This window comes from Pectinophora gossypiella, chromosome 17, assembly GCF_024362695.1.
Source record: "Pectinophora gossypiella chromosome 17, ilPecGoss1.1, whole genome shotgun sequence".
NCBI classification, from domain to species: domain Eukaryota; kingdom Metazoa; phylum Arthropoda; class Insecta; order Lepidoptera; family Gelechiidae; genus Pectinophora; species Pectinophora gossypiella.
Window position 1 is genome coordinate 7,370,697 of NC_065420.1, and position 16,148 is coordinate 7,386,844.

The following is a 16,148-nucleotide window of genomic DNA, read 5'->3' on the forward strand; positions in this document are numbered from 1 at the left end:
ATCCCTCAAAGTTTTCGTCACGATGATGTTACTAACACCCGTATGACTATAATAAGCAAGGTTGGTTAATTATAAGAAAGAATAAAGTCTATAAGAATATTACAAAAAATATTGTATAGGCAAGTATATTATCCTCGTGATATCGTATTAAGTTTACATAGAAGATAGTGTCTGAGATGTGTAATTTGGAAGAAATTTTAATTTTAATACTATAATATATTTCAATTAACAACGGTTTTTGATGTATGTATGTCGAATTCACGGCACCCTCTAGCTACAACACTGCTCGCCATAACCGTTAATAAACGTTAAGTATATAAATTACTTGCCAATAAATTCATATATTATATTGACTCTAAGTTACTATTATACACATTTAAAAAATTTCTTCAAGTCTAATTCTTATAAGCAGGGTCGTAAGGCCTATCTTTATCTTTCCTTATGAAGTAATTTGCACTGTCGGCGTAAGTATTTGTGTAGAGTATAGAAGGAGGATAAATAGGTAGCTCGTAATATGGATACGGGTAGTAACTAGGAAAATATGGCGGAAGGTACGGTTTGCCAGGGATAGTGGTTCCAAAGAGAAACTTGTTGTCTTCTTTAGGGTCCTTCTTTACAGGCTTCAAGCGATCAGAGTACAACGGACGTTCATCAAAGTGCACGTATTCCTCTTTTAAATGATCCTCGGTTTCTTGATGATTATAGTCGTCTGCCTCCTTCCAACCTCGGTCTTCCAATCTTTCACTGAACTTGTCTTTTGTTTCATAGCTCTTCACTTGTAACGCAGTGAATAAAAGCAAATAGTAAAATAACACCCGCATTTTAATGTAGACTTTTCGCAAACACTGCCAAACCACTAATGTTTTATTTTTCTTAAAACCATAAGGTTAAGATGTAGGCCATGAATTTTCTTACGTTTTAACTATTTTTCACTTAAAATTATCAGTGCTAGCAAATTAAAGGAAAAACCATGGTACAAATTGGTGTTTTATCTCTTGGCCTTGTTATACATACCTATATATTATAGATAACTTTTATTGAAAATATGTTACAATGTTTGTGGTTAAGTATTATAATATAAAAGTTTGCACTTAATAATGAAAAGGTAGCAGTATCTCTAGTATTTTATGTCATGAGTACACATATTCTTTGCACCAAGAGAGTCGACCATCACCAACCGTCGTTAGACTACGACATTGACTTCAAAATAATAGGTACACGATAAAATATTGACCTTATTAAGTAAGGAACATAAATAATTAGGTAAAAAATATGTGGTAACATTTATTTATTAAATAAAAACAAAAACAAGAAGGGAGACAAGCACAACTTATTTTTGTTATTCGTCTTTAATTTTAGGATTGCCAAGGGAATTTTCGTCGAGTAAATGAGTTACTGTCGGGACCTCCGTCTTGGCCGCCAACGGGCAGTTTGGAGAAGAGGTTGAAGAATGGCGCCGCCGACTGCCAGAAGCTAGAACCCGAGGAGTTGTTGGCCGCGAGAGACTGGAAGATGCCGCTGATGACGTCCTGGCCAGATCCGCCGCCTCCTGTACCTGAATAAAACCACAAAATGTAAACAAGGCAACGATGGTCATTTTATGCCACATTTCTATTTCAAGAGTTTTCCAAAGGGTCACATGACAATATATCATAGTATCAGGCCTGTTTCCCTGAAGGCAGAACAGGGAGAGAGGCAGACCTGGACAGAGGTGTACGGTCACGAGTACTACTAATATGTATACACTTTGAAACCATTTCACAATAACTTTTTCGACAAATTAAACCGTAAGTCTCATTAAATGTCAAATATGATAGTGCGACAGGGTTCTAAAGTGTGCATGTGGGTGTGGGTGGTGGGTATTGCTCATGACTGTACACACCCACTCATTGCCAGCTATTGCCATTAATCGAAGGGTCACCTAACTAAAAATCATATAAACTTACTTTGAACATCCAAAAAAGAAATAAAGATAAAACCTATTCAGCTAACTCTAAAAACCATAACAATAGGAGTGCAAGCCCTTCGTGACTTCTGGTCTTCTGGCGTAGTCTAAATCGATTAATTGGGCGATTGTAATAACTTATCCCTGTGTAAAATAATTATTTATCTAAATACAATAATATGGCAGTCATGGGATTCAATATATTTGGACTTCAGTGAGAGTACCTGGTGCATTAGTACTGGCGGAAGCCTCCACCGACCCTCCCGTAGAATCGGTGGCGTTGACCTCCGCTTCATCATCACGCAGAACCCTTTCCGAGGGGACTTGAAGGGACGCCACCACGCATAGAGCTAGTACAACAATTCCTGTTGTGTACATCTATAAAAGGAAACAAGCTGTAAAGTAAAACTCGTCAACACCAGAAGTTATAAGAACGTAGATTTTATTGTTGGACCTCCTGCGAAGACGCAGGAATAATCCTACACATACATACATACATAAACTCACGCCCGTAATCCCTAATGGGGTGGGCAGAGCCACAAGTAATCAAAGACAACTTGCAGCCACTGTTGATACGATGTCGTAAGCTGGATATGATGAACCTTATGGTGATAAGGGATCAGCCTATCGCCCATAACATTAGTTCATCATGTTAGATGACACAGGGTTAGGAATAATCCTAACCTTTCATGTAAGTACTATGGGAGCGTGTAGATTATCAATCAATCAATCAATAATACTTTATTGCGCAACAACCTATACAAATGACATAAACATAATAATTAAAAAAATAATATATATATTATTATTATTTTTATAATTTTTATAATTACTTATGTGCAATGTCATCATACACCTGGATCATCTTAAACGTTACGTTGTAAAATACCATTTTAATAAAACCGGAACGTGTAAGCAGATATATCAGAAATATTATAAGCTTCACAGTGGTCAAGTAATGAACACCGAAATATAATTGTATTTAACAGTTGTAATGTTTTTTAAACACGAAGCACCCAGTAATAGTAGTAAGTAATAGTAAGTAAAGGTAGTAAATAGTTTACGTAAAAAAGGGCGGCCGGCGCGTCTTATACCTACGCTTACATTTTATGAAATAATATAGGACATAACATAACATAAACAGACTACATACGTCCCACTGCTGGGCACAGGCCCCCCTCAATCAACCGGAGGGGGTAGAAAAATAATATAGAATATTTTGATAATTAATTATTTCATATAACTACTAAGTATTTCTCGCAAAAAAGGCAAATTGTATACAATAATAATATAGTCTTACCTTGTCAGATACAGTCGACATTTGTAAGGAATATGGAATTCCATTGCATATATATGTACTATTATCTGCATTTTGCGATCAAGTGTAACATCTATGTGCTCAATTAAGTAATTAGTGAAGAACTTAATAAGTGTTGGAAACGATAAGCAGTTGTTACTGCTTCATATCCGGCACTTGTGTTTGTCGAATTATTTTATCAAAACAATGTTCCCTTTACGACAATTTCATGTTAATTTATTTATTAATAAACATTTTGTATGTTTTTTAATATATATATAGATCGAAATGCCAGAATTTATATAATATGTTTAATTTAAATAATATAAACATTATTATACAACAACACTTCCCATATGGCGTAGCGTAGCGTTCGTTTTAACATATAAAAATACTTCAAAACATAGTTATTTTTATCTATATCTAATACGTTACTTATTTGTGTCTATATTTACTACATAATTTATATTTAATAAATCTCTGTCATAGGAGTATATAATTACCAGTGTACGTAGTTCATTCTAGAGATTCGTTTCATTTTAGGACGAACAGTCCTAGAAAAGAGGCTTCTTCATGCTTCTCTACTACGAGTCACTCTTGCAATCACTGACCCTACTAGAAGTTAATTGGTTTCGTAATCTAATTCAATTAGTTTTCAGTACTACAGATGGAGAGAATGAGGACTTAATACATTGCATACATGTTCATTGGAACTGCATGCATGCATACTGCGTTACGATTTTGATAGCATACCTAGATTATTGGTGGATACCATATTTATTTTGAAGATTTTTTGTAACCTTTATAACATGTAAAGAAAAAATTACTAATAGAATAATATGCACTAGTTATACAGACCTACGTTTAATAGTTGTTATTCATGTTGAAGGAAAACTTTATAATTATATAGATTAAGTGATTGAGACAACTAGAGGTATATTTACAATACACATACACTTGCACCTAACTAGGTGGAATCGTCAAGCAACCATTTACATACAATTGTATTAGTGGTCAATTGTATTGGTAGTACAATTGTATTGGTGGTATTAGTGGTGGTGGGGTACATTTTGTGCCTCAACATGATTGTATTTTATATTAATTATTACACGTAAAAAATGGTGGAGTTTGTAGTATGTTCCTTAAATCTATCAGATTTTGGGACGCCTGTAAATACTTACTTTACTAATAGTTAAGAAGTATTCTTGTTAAATAACTGCCTACTTCAAAACATTTTATGAATATGACTGTACAAACATACATAAACAGTCTATATACGTCCCACTGCTGGGCACAGGCCTCCCTTCAATCAACCGGGGGGGGTACAAAACTGACTGAACAAAAAAGATAATATATTTTACTATTATATTACTTTAAATAATAATTTATTACTGTAAATATATCAAATGCCTACTTGTTAGTGATGAGCTTTTCCATTAAGACACGCCAAAAGAATATTGAGTAAATTAACTGTCAGGCGTTGTGTTCTTATTTACTTCAAGGAGGTACAAATAGCCCGACAAATTAGAGAATATAATAAAGAGAAAAGAGAAATAATAGATCAATGGGCATGGAACAAAGGTTAATCGCCGTATAATTCTTTAAAAATAAATAATAGCTAACGTTGATGTCTTTTGTACTTATAAATATTTTAATAAATCGCCATTAATATGTATTATAATTATTTTATTTCACTTAGTCGAATATAACAATGTTATAAAAAATATATAAGCAAGAAAATAACGTTTAATTTGATACTAAATCCTTTACACAATTTACTAGGGGTATTTTTTATCACATAGAGCATAATTATATGCACATCATGCGGAATTATTCAAAAAAACAATTTTAGTCCTATCATGACTTTCTATTGAAATTCACTTCAGGAGATCAGCACAGCACAAGATGCAAAGTGAGTGAACGTTTGGGTAGCATGTATTAGTTGATTGCAGGCCTCGAGGAACTCACAGTACGTTCTTTGCAATAAACACGCGTCTGCAGGAATTCATGAAAAGTCATGTACATACGCTCTTACCCTGATTTTATTACTAGACAATTGTAATTCTAATGTTCGGATACATTCGTTGACGTTTCGTTGTGATCTCCATGATCGTTGTGCTTTCGCATGAAGAATATAGGAGTCGCATTGATGATATTAGTAGAGTTTGGCGACTGTTCTACAGACATACCTTGCATCATAGCGGCCATTATATTTGCTATTTGCTCATTATTATTATTATCAGGCTTTTTCTCATCACAATTATTTTTGTGTCCTTTCTTGGGTCCTGGTTTCTTCGTCTTGTTAGAGTCCTTGCTTGTACCTTTGCTGCTATTTTCTCCTTTATCATCATTTTCTACTTTGTTTTCTTCTTCTTCGCCATCACCCTCATCCTCATTATCAACATTGTCCTTTACTTCGTCTTTACGCCCTGTAAGTAATTTCACCTTCTTTTCTAATTCTTTCTTGCCGGCCTGTACAAGTTTGTCTAATGACTCGACTTTTTCCTTGATCATCTCCAGTGACTGCAGAGAATTTGTGAGAAATGCAGCCAGGATGAACAAACTTAGGCGTACCTGGAAATTAATTGGCACGTTTTTATCGATATTATATAGGTCAAGAAATGTTTTTTTTTTTAATTAATAATTTACCTTCGACGACATTGCCTCAATTCTTTTACGTAAAAAGTATAAGTGCAGGCGACTGTTTCCTTAGCGAAAAGAAAAAAATGAAGGCTCAAAGTATTCGACAAATGTGTGCGTAAATTAGGCTTAATTGACTTCCTTTATGACATATAAATGGCAATACTGTTATCAAAGATAGGAACTACTAATGCACAACAGCCTTACATAAGTCTCATCCCTTAGATAAGTACTTAAGCAAACTCTACTTATTAAACTATTCTATTTCGAGCAGGAGTTATCGTTTCTGTGGAGATGTCTCGCGGTTTATTTATCGATGTTTTAAATCATGTAACTATGACGACTACATACTTAAATTAATATTACATTAAATTGATTGATTTAACTTGATTAAAAAGTTTTACGCTCTTGCAGTATGAAGAAATATATTTATTTAAAGGAGACCACGCGATTCTCTTTTACCTTTGTATTGGAAATATGATATCAATTATTATTATTATTTTAATTATTAATAGCACTCGATGTCCCACTGCAGGGCAAAGGCCTCTCTTCCTTTCTTCCACTCCTCCCTGTCCCCAGCTTGTTCGTGCCACCGTTTAAAAAAACAAGTCTAACTCGTCGCGCCATCTTTTACGTGGCTTTTCCCTACATCTGGCAGCATTTGCAGGAACCCACTCTGTAGCTTTTTTGGCCCAGAGGTCATCGAACATTCGGGCAACATGTCCATTCCAGTCCTATTTCAATTATTATCATGCAATTAATATTATCCAGAGGAAAGTGCAGGGACTGCTGGATTTCGAACTAGAGTCCCCGTTACTGGACACTCTCTCACATACACACGTTGCGTTGTACAGGACATTGGGCGAGTACACAGTTCTACAGAATAGAATATAAATTGTTTATTATAAAAGTGTTAATCTGAGACCGCTCTTCTTAGAATGCACGGCAGATGGTCTACCACCGCACTGGACTATCAAGACTAAGTACCTAACTGAGGTATTAGTTTTTTATATATTAAGTAGCAATATTCTTTGTTCTCCCACTTAAATTTGCAATTAATTTTATTGTTCCTGACTTTTGAGACTTTTGTGGCTCATTAATGTTAGATTACAACTGTTAGACAATTATCGATCGACCTAATATCACAACACTAGCTTACGTACTTTACGGATCTAATTCTTACCGCATATTGAGACGATTGTGAAGTGTTATCTTATTGAAATATAATCAATAATTGTACTGAACTGGTTCTGTTTGATATACTTAAGTTATTTCTGAACATTATATTCATCTAGTTTATCAAGCTTGAACAGGTAGCTAACTTAGATACCTACATATTTTTCGCTTTCGCCTGCTTCGTGACTCATAGACACGAGAACTGGAGGTTTTGCTACTTTACATAACATAGGCTCACGACTATATTCGCAAGTGAGGTAGTCCTAGGTATCTACATCCATTCCATCCATAATTTAAAAAATACTGCATTCTCATCATTTCTTATACTTATAACCCTGTCTATGGCTCATTTACTGAGCCCAAAAGTGAATTGTAGAACTAACTCAAGAAAGCCAAAGGTCTTTATAAAATTATACATTCTCCAAACACATGCATTGCATCTCAGCGTTGCATTATTTCGTCAAATCAATCTTTTTAAATAAAATTCTAAATAAGGAACACGGAAAATATTTATATTTGTTTACTTAATAATTTATCATCAAAAATTTGATAAAATAAATAGCAAAATATTAAGTGTGGTTTTAGTGTTTGATCCAATTTGGCGCGTTCATCCACCCAGCGAGGTCTTTCTCCCAGTGAGGGTTATTCTCCATGTTCTCTTTCAGCCAGGCTGCTACTTTCGGATTGGACGGCACAGGAACTACTTCCATCTGATTGGACGAGCCTGAAAGCAATTCCATCGGATTGGACGGCGGTGGGACGGTATCCATCTGAGTAGACGGCACAGGAATCACTACTGCGTCCCTTCTTTTTCTTTCTACCACTGACTGCAATGAGCTTACTACGAAGATCAGCAGGATGAAATTAGTGACGTAGATCTGTAAAAAATATAGTTTATAATCAACAAATAACGTTAAACATGATAAATGAAGTTTGTTTCGGAGGTGACCTAAATTAACTTAGATTGTTTTCATTTCATGCTATATACATCATCATTATCTATCTTAAGATACAGTAATAACCACATGATTTTTTTAATGGTAAGTACTTCCATAATGTACTTATTGAAGAGTCAAATATTGCCTAAGAATAACTTGAAAATTTATAACGTAATAATGAATGCACGTAACGGTACTGATTACCTTCACGTGAATATTTATCTAGACTGCAAAGTGCAAAAAAGGTCAATGATCCAACTAGATAGACAAAGTAAAATTTTTTGAAACAGCCTATCTATACGAGTTACTTGGGATATTTTAATTTTAAACTATAATCTACGTACTTGCAATAAAATACAAGACGTTACGTCATGCATGACACAGTTCAAAATGTATTTGGTACTTGTTATTATATAAATAATAAGAAAGCGTCTTACCTTTGTTGCCATCTTGGTCAATGTAGTCTGATATTAAAAAAGCGAGTGAATTTATGCTCAGTCGTAGCCTCTTACGACATCAAAAGTTTTCAAGGCACTTAATCGAGTATTCGAGGAAATCCTTTATAAGCAAATTATCTTCTTCGTAAAGAATTATGCAAGAAGGAGAGATAACAGTGCAATGTGAACTAAACGGTTTTCCTTTTATATAAATGTGTATCTGAGAGGATGTGTATATTGCCATGAATTTCCATTAACAGAATACGTATCGTAATGTATTGTCGGTTGCAATATCTACGGTCATGATAGAGATTGACTGACTGACTCTTTAACACCGAAGCAAACAATTAATAAAAAGATATCAGGAACGTGTAGTTTCCTTTGTAACATGGGCTCATACAACAAATTTGTATTGAGTAAGTGAATAAAAATTCCACTCCTCGCCAGCTATGTTAAGTTCCATGCAATAGGGCGCGAGCCTATTGCCATTAATCGGGCACAAGTCCTGGAAACCACGTGATATCAATTACTCATTATTGACCATCAGCAGGTGTATTGTATACTATACACCTCTGCCTTTTCGGGGATACAGGTATGATGCTATGTTTTATGCAAAATATTCTTACTTTTCTCACTCTTTTTAAAATTACTCGTGTACTAGGTGAATATAATAATAAAGAGCAACTTGGTAACTCAACTAATCAGAAATCAGAATCATTTATTCAACGTAATTATCATGGATAAACTTGTTGAAGGTCAATGTAACATTTTTGAATTTACGTCATTTCGCAAGGTGTTATGGCTGAGGAGAAGAAATGACAAGAAACTGCAACAGCAACAAATCTTTTAAAAACCAATGAGGATATACATTACAAGTTATTTAATAACTAGAGGAACACATTCAATACCAGACATTTTTATCTACAGGGATAATTCTACAGGACTCAACTAGTTCCTCATGAATGAAGTCGCCGACCCTCGCTAGTTATATCGAAGACGGAAGTACAAGTACACGGATGCATTCTTGGAAGGCATCCTGTTCTTACTCATTGCTCGTGTTTTTTACTCATAATCAACCAATAGTGGCCTGCCACGCGAGGACTGTGATCTCATACACACAATGTGAGTAGAGTGCTTAGGGTCTAGTTGACTTGCTGATAAACTGTTTAAGAAATCTCTCTTGCAGATAATTTCTGTGTAGGTTATTAGAAAAAAAAAATACTTATCAGAAAGTGGGGGTTTACTTAGAATTGTAACATAACTAATTCTTTGTTTTTGTTGCAGGATATAATTATAGGTCATAACTAGGTCATAACGGTACAGTCATCATCATTAGCCCATTAACGTCCCCACTGCTGGGGCACGGGCCTTCCCTATGGATGGATAGGGAGATCGGGCCTTAACCCATCTCGCGGGCCCAGTGCGGATTGATGGTTATTAACGACTGCTAATGCCGCCGGGACCAACGGCTTAACGTGCCTTCCGAAGCACGAAGGAGCTCGAGATGAAAACTTTTTTTTTGTGGTCACCCATCCTATGACCGGCCTTTGCGAAAGTTGCTTTACTTCAACAATTGCAGACCGAGCGCGTTAACCGCTGCGCCACCGAGCTCCTCGGTACAGTAATTAGGGACATTTCCAATTTTTACCATAAGCATTCAGGTTGCTCTTTTCTGGTTGATTGTGATCAAAGGCCCGTCTGGAATCTCCATAGCTAACATAGAGAGCATAGTAGGTAGATATAAACGTACTACACGTTTTGTTATTTGTAATTTCACAACTCTACAATACTAAATGGGAGACCAACAAGATATAATTGTAAAAGGAGATATTAATTTCTCCCTCCAGAGTGACTGAATAATAATACAGGTTACTACGCCATCAACTCTTTTCTGGTTGATTGTGATGAAAGGCTCGTGTTGCCCCCCCATTCGGTTCAGAGAGTTGCTTGAAAGAAACAAATTATCTGTTATATGTATTACGAGTGGTGACGTTAGAATGTTCTTGAATGTTCCCACGTGTGGGCTCCCCAGGGTGGGTAGTCAACACCGTAATGCGGCAAAATAAGTCGCGTTGTTATTGGGAGAGGTACGCAGGCTCGCCGGCGCGTCACCTCCGCCGGACAACGATTACCCAATTTGATCCATTCAGGTGACCATATTGATATAAAAATATGTAGGACAATTGTATGTGTTTTAAACTCCCTTACCCTTCAGATTCAGATGACTATTTATAGCCATATTTTATCATTAATATGAAATCACAATTTGTACGCAGTGAGCAATTTTGGTGATAGGCGTTCAGGCCTGTTGTCTTAAATTTTGTTCCGGGTGAGGAGCCTCAACGCTCCCCATTTGTCCGGCCGAGTAGTTAATGCCATTTGCGGAAAGTCAAAAAAGATGGTGCAGCCAAAGCTTACCTATTAACAATTAGCCGGAAAATTCTTCATCGATAAAACGTTCACTTAAAAAACTGATATCACTCACTCAATTTTAACAACACGCGTGAAACAATAAGCAGCATACATATCCCTAGCATGTCGTTTTAATCTTTGAGGATGCGAAGAACGTTTACTCTAATAGAATAAAGAAGAATAATACCACGTAATACTACATATATTTAAGTAAGTATAAAAGAGGAATGCTATTATGCACTTTGGATAACCTCTGTTATTACGGATATAATACGAATAAATGGTCACTAATATAAGCTTGAGTAAATTTTCTCTAAACAGCTGGTCTTATGTTAACAAAACATGGACATTTAGATGTCCCTTCATAATAAGCTGGGTATATAAGCTAAAAGGAACCCTGAATGAGTTTTACCTTTATCTAACTACTAGACAAAACGTGAACACTTTCCCTCATTCCGTTCATTTACAACATTTGTGTCGTGAATAAGAGCAGCTTTACATAATACTTATAAACTTAGACGTATAGTCCATATTGGGGACGACAGGATACAATACGGTTGAAAAGTTTGCAAATATGTTTGCTACTTGTGTTCTGAGGTATGTATGACCAACTAACTACCCGTATATAATTCCTCATCGTAAAGTAATTATGTTAGACAAAGCATAGCGACGTTTAATCCATTCCTAAGATAAGACCGCAATGATAAGTAGCACATAACGTTCAAGTTTTCTTTTCGTCACAATGAATTGCAGTGGAATATACAGTTCGCCATACTTTTACTCTTTTTCTATAGTAAGTATCTTCTATACTTACTGTATTTTTTTATATTTGCTTAGCTTACCTGTACTTCATGCAAGACATTATTTCAATAGACAGACATTTCCAACAGTTTCCAACTAGTCAAATCAGTTACTTTTTACTAAACGTCAAAACAAGAAAATAAATATGGAATTAGTATGAAAAAACAACCTGTGACGTCTTAAAAAAATGTGATAATTATGAAATTCTAATCACTAAATAAAACAGATCTAAAGGTGCCAAAAACTAGTTAACTTATTGAATTGAATTTTAATAAAGAATAATGTAATAATAAGTGCGACATTTTGTCACGTTTTTCTATGACGTCACAGGTTGCTTTTTCATACAAATCCTTAGTAACTTCATGTTTTGACGTTTAGTAAAAAGTAGCTGATTTGACTAGTTGGAAACTACCCTATTGTGAGTCTAGTTTATAAAAGTTTTCCTATTCACCATGAAACCTGAAAGTAAATCCATGGACTCTCTAGTGATCTGATTGGTCTCACCTAACGAGATTCGATGTGGTTAGAAAATGTCATGCGTGACAAAGCCAAGCAGCTATAGTGTTGTCAACAATAGCAACATTGTATAATAGGTGCTAATCTAAAATTATATCTGCTAAGTATAGTCCAATCTATCCAAGTGCACTATACATTTGTACGATATGGTTTGGAGGAGTGTTTTGTTACCGTATAATGTGTCAATTAATGTAATATCATGATCGTATATCGTTTTTAACTCTCTCCTTAGGACTTACTACTGTCTGAGCCAAGTATAAGTAATCGAAAATATATTCGCCTGATTCATTGCTTATCGCAATGACATCACATTTATAAAAGTACGACACGGTAGGCTAATCAATTAACAATTCTACGCTCGTGAATATTTGCAGTTGAAGTTTTATTCGCTAGAACACAGTTTCGGTAGTTATATGGGATGTTAAAATTTGTTCTCAATAACATTACTTTTATTTTTCTATTCTAAATAGTAAGTAGATGACTATTTTATAGTTGTAATAATTTTACTTAAACGTTAATCGAACGATATTTTATAAATGTTTAACAGCGCAGTCACAGATTACTAAATAGTTACGCACGAGTTATTTCAAACTGCGATTCTAGAATAGATGTTCGTTTCCCACGATTTGTAAAGGCTGACGAATCACGTATTAACAATACTCTTCCTTTAACAGTTACTACTTCCTGCAGAGAAAATAAGAAGACGCCGAAGTACTGTCCTTGCAAAATTACTCGCGATAATTTACCTTATTTTTCGGACACCCTATATCTTCTATGAGCAGCCCTTGATTTAGTCGACCATTTTATCGTACCGCCATTTCGTCGGCGACATTACTCATATGTGCGTGGTAAGGCAATCATGCCATCCTGTTGATCCTTTGTGTCCAGTAGGATTCAGACAACGGAACGGACCACACTCATTGCAGTGTCTATAACTCTCGACGCACTTAAAGTTGCAAATTTGTTCATACGAGTAAGTGGCTCAAAATGGATTTCCGGCTGACTATTTTCTTGTGCCTTGTAAGTATTCCTTTTAAATCATAATAAGTTGGTATGGTACTAATGATTTTTTTTCACCTTTACTATAGTAACTTATGTTATGATACTAGAATACTTATATATTAAAATTTTAATCCAATACATAGGTACTTAAATATTAAAATTCGGACCTTTTTATTCGTTAATAGAGTTGCATGAGATTCGTGTTTCCTGCATAAATATGAGAGGCAATGTAGAGGTTAAAATGTAATTATAGATTGTAAGATAATATTTTGAAGGCGTTTTCAAAAAACCAACAATTTGGATTTGAGATATTATGTAACTCATTTTGGTAGACAGTTACGAAAACACGAATCCCATGTCTCACTTGAAAATGAAAAGAATTCAATGAAGATTTATGATTACAATATTTATATTACCTGTTTTTTTTTCGGCATGCGACCTTCTCTGACTATGTGTGGTCTAAGGATTAGAGTTAAAGCCTATAGGCCCCCAAGCTGTCATAAACAATTCTATTGTCGACAATGAGGAATGAGAGTCCTCAGCGGTTTTAATTTCTCCGGTCGAGTAGTGAAATGCCACAAGAGGCTTAATACTTAAATATTCATTACCGGAATATAATTTCAACATAAAGGATCCTCTTTGGCTTATACTTTAATTTATTTGAATATAACACGTGGCTTTGTTGTCAGTTGATCGTGGTGATCGTGTCAGCGCACCCATCAGCCGACAAGCTGGATACGCGCATGAAGCGTGATGTCATGGAGTCCATGAAGAACGCTTGGAACGAGGTGGTGAGGACGCTCAGCGACGCCGGCGACGCAGTCGTCCACGTCTTCAAGCCCACAGAGAAGAGCGTCGTCACCAAAATCACAGACGAGGTCAAAGGCCTCGTCTAAGGCGCTTTACACACTGCAACTTTTACCAGCGATATTGTCGCGATGCAACGTCGATGCAAGTGCAAAACGCCAACTTTTACACAAACGCGCTACTAAAAAAAACGGTACTATCGCGATGCAGTAGCGATACGGCATCGATATAAATGTACTTGTGCATTGATGCTGTATTGTGACTGAATCTATAGATACAAATGCGACAAGCAGTGCATAAGAGTTCTAACCCCCACATACAAGTTCTACTACTTGCGCAAAGACAAGTTTAGCTTGTTCATATCACATGCCCACTCGTTTTTATACCTAGCATTACACATAGGAGTTTACACGACATACGCTTAATTGATGCCAGTCCAATCCACACAGACAGCCACTTGTACTGGTTATTCCAAAGTTGTATTCTCAAATATCTGCAATGATTATTGATTGCTCAACCACAATGAAACTCTTCATATGTATATTAGTCATTGTAATCTATAATCATAGTTGTATTTAATGATTAATATTATTATGTTTGTTTATGTAACGTGAATTACAGGGGAATGTTAATTTAGGTAATAAAAAATTAAAAAGTAAAAAAGTTTTATTTGTGTCCTTAAAACGTTATAGTTATAGATAATATTACATCGATGTGGGTAAGTATTAGTGCGAACGATTGACAGCTGCAATGTTTATGTTAGTCGTGCACAGTGATTAGTCACGCGACATGTAGGTACTTGCGTGTGCTAGACGTCGCTATGATACTGTGCGTTAGAGTCGATTTCGAATATTCCGTCTTTATAGTGGACATCTGCGTCGGCGACGCTATCGTTGAATATCTCTACCAGTTGGTCGGCCCCCGCCTGCAGCGCCGGCGGCGGGCTCTCCGGGTAATCCGGCCTCTTCTCATAATCTTCGTCCTTGTGCTTATGCCGCGATGGCAGTATAAACACACCAGCAACCAGTTCCTTCTTTGGTGGAACTTCCTTCGTCTCTTGCTCTTGCGCCAACTGATAGTTCTTGTGCCTCAGGTCAGATATATTGTACTGATGATGTTCCGATTTATGTCTCTCTCTGAAGAACATGCAATACGTTATCCACGCGACCACGAACGCTGCCTGTGAAACAAATAGTCGTGTGTTAACATTCGAGTTTATATTTCATCAGCGTTAGTGAGCTCAAATATTATGTGTAAGCAAACTTACCAAGACAAGCGCGCATATAAATCCGGCGATGTGAGCGCTCATTGTGATGACTTGATCAGTATGTCGTTATGATTATGTTAACGTTGAAAGTGGGAGGCGATGTCGCAAGCGGACTGGAGTGGAGCTCACCAGCGTCCAGCCGTCGTGGCACTCAATTAAACTCAGTTGGAACTCTTTTAGCCAGTGATGTCATCAGCACGATTGTGGCTTCATTGAGCACAATGCGACATTATTTTGGTTTGAGATTCGTATAAGAAAATGACCACGAGTACAAGCGCACTTAAGTGTGTTTACATATGGCTGTCCTTTTCGCTCTCAAAGGTTTCGATTGATTTTCCTACAGTTAATAACGTCGATAAGAGAAATATTCGTCATGCGTGTAATCGATTTAAGAATTTTGTAATTCTAGGTAGAGTTGTATTAGTATTTTCGAAGTAGGTATAGAGTTAATGTTTTATGATTGTGTTTATTAGGTACGACCTGTAGGCCGAACAGCGGTGCCGGTCAGAATCAATATATCTACATTAGCGAGCAAGGTCCGCGCGCGGATGCGACACGTTCTTGACCCCAATGCCTAATCTCAGAGGTCACAACGACATAACAACTTTTTAAACCAACGATAAAATGAAACGATCTATCTATAACTCAAATCTACATTATGATTGATTTTTTGTTATAAAATCTAATATAAAAACGTAATGTACGATCTACATAATATAGAATCTTCTGAAACTGTCTGTTCTAATCAGACGATATTATAATTTTTACACCTATGTTGTTTCCTCATATTGCCCATACATATATATACATATATATAAGATCATGCCAATTTTCCATTGGGGTTGGCAGAGATAACGATTTATACTCGCTACGATTTCCTACGCCTCTTCCGCTTCTTCATCAAAACTTA

At 36.0% G+C, this 16,148-nt stretch overlaps 5 protein-coding genes across 6 annotated transcripts in view; 1 reads left to right on the plus strand and 4 right to left on the minus strand.

Moving 5' to 3' along the window:
• LOC126374477 (ejaculatory bulb-specific protein 3-like) overlaps window positions 1-16,148 on the plus strand; it is a 401,847-nt gene that overhangs the window by 365,439 nt on the left and 20,260 nt on the right. The gene's annotated exons all lie outside the window — the stretch shown is intronic.
• Window positions 1,272-3,308, minus strand: LOC126374491 (uncharacterized). The gene is made up of 3 exons (XM_050021159.1): window positions 3,246-3,308; window positions 2,170-2,323; window positions 1,272-1,555 (listed from the first exon to the last, which is right to left on the minus strand). Exons 1-3 carry the CDS (start codon window positions 3,264-3,266, stop codon window positions 1,356-1,358), a joined length of 375 nt encoding a protein of 124 aa, XP_049877116.1. The 5' UTR covers window positions 3,267-3,308; the 3' UTR covers window positions 1,272-1,355.
• On the minus strand, window positions 5,035-11,062 carry LOC126374473 (kinesin-related protein 12-like). The gene is made up of 2 exons (XM_050021132.1): window positions 10,852-11,062; window positions 5,035-5,816 (listed from the first exon to the last, which is right to left on the minus strand). Exon 2 carries the CDS (start codon window positions 5,754-5,756, stop codon window positions 5,307-5,309), a length of 450 nt encoding a protein of 149 aa, XP_049877089.1. The 5' UTR covers window positions 5,757-5,816; window positions 10,852-11,062; the 3' UTR covers window positions 5,035-5,306.
• Window positions 7,616-8,697, minus strand: LOC126374504 (uncharacterized). The gene is made up of 2 exons (XM_050021180.1): window positions 8,434-8,697; window positions 7,616-7,936 (listed from the first exon to the last, which is right to left on the minus strand). The coding sequence occupies exons 1-2, from the start codon at window positions 8,443-8,445 to the stop codon at window positions 7,640-7,642; spliced, it is 309 nt and encodes a 102-aa protein (XP_049877137.1). The 5' UTR covers window positions 8,446-8,697; the 3' UTR covers window positions 7,616-7,639.
• On the minus strand, window positions 14,620-16,036 carry LOC126374479 (uncharacterized). Its single transcript, XM_050021143.1, has 2 exons — window positions 15,239-16,036; window positions 14,620-15,151 (listed from the first exon to the last, which is right to left on the minus strand). Exons 1-2 carry the CDS (start codon window positions 15,278-15,280, stop codon window positions 14,780-14,782), a joined length of 414 nt encoding a protein of 137 aa, XP_049877100.1. The 5' UTR covers window positions 15,281-16,036; the 3' UTR covers window positions 14,620-14,779.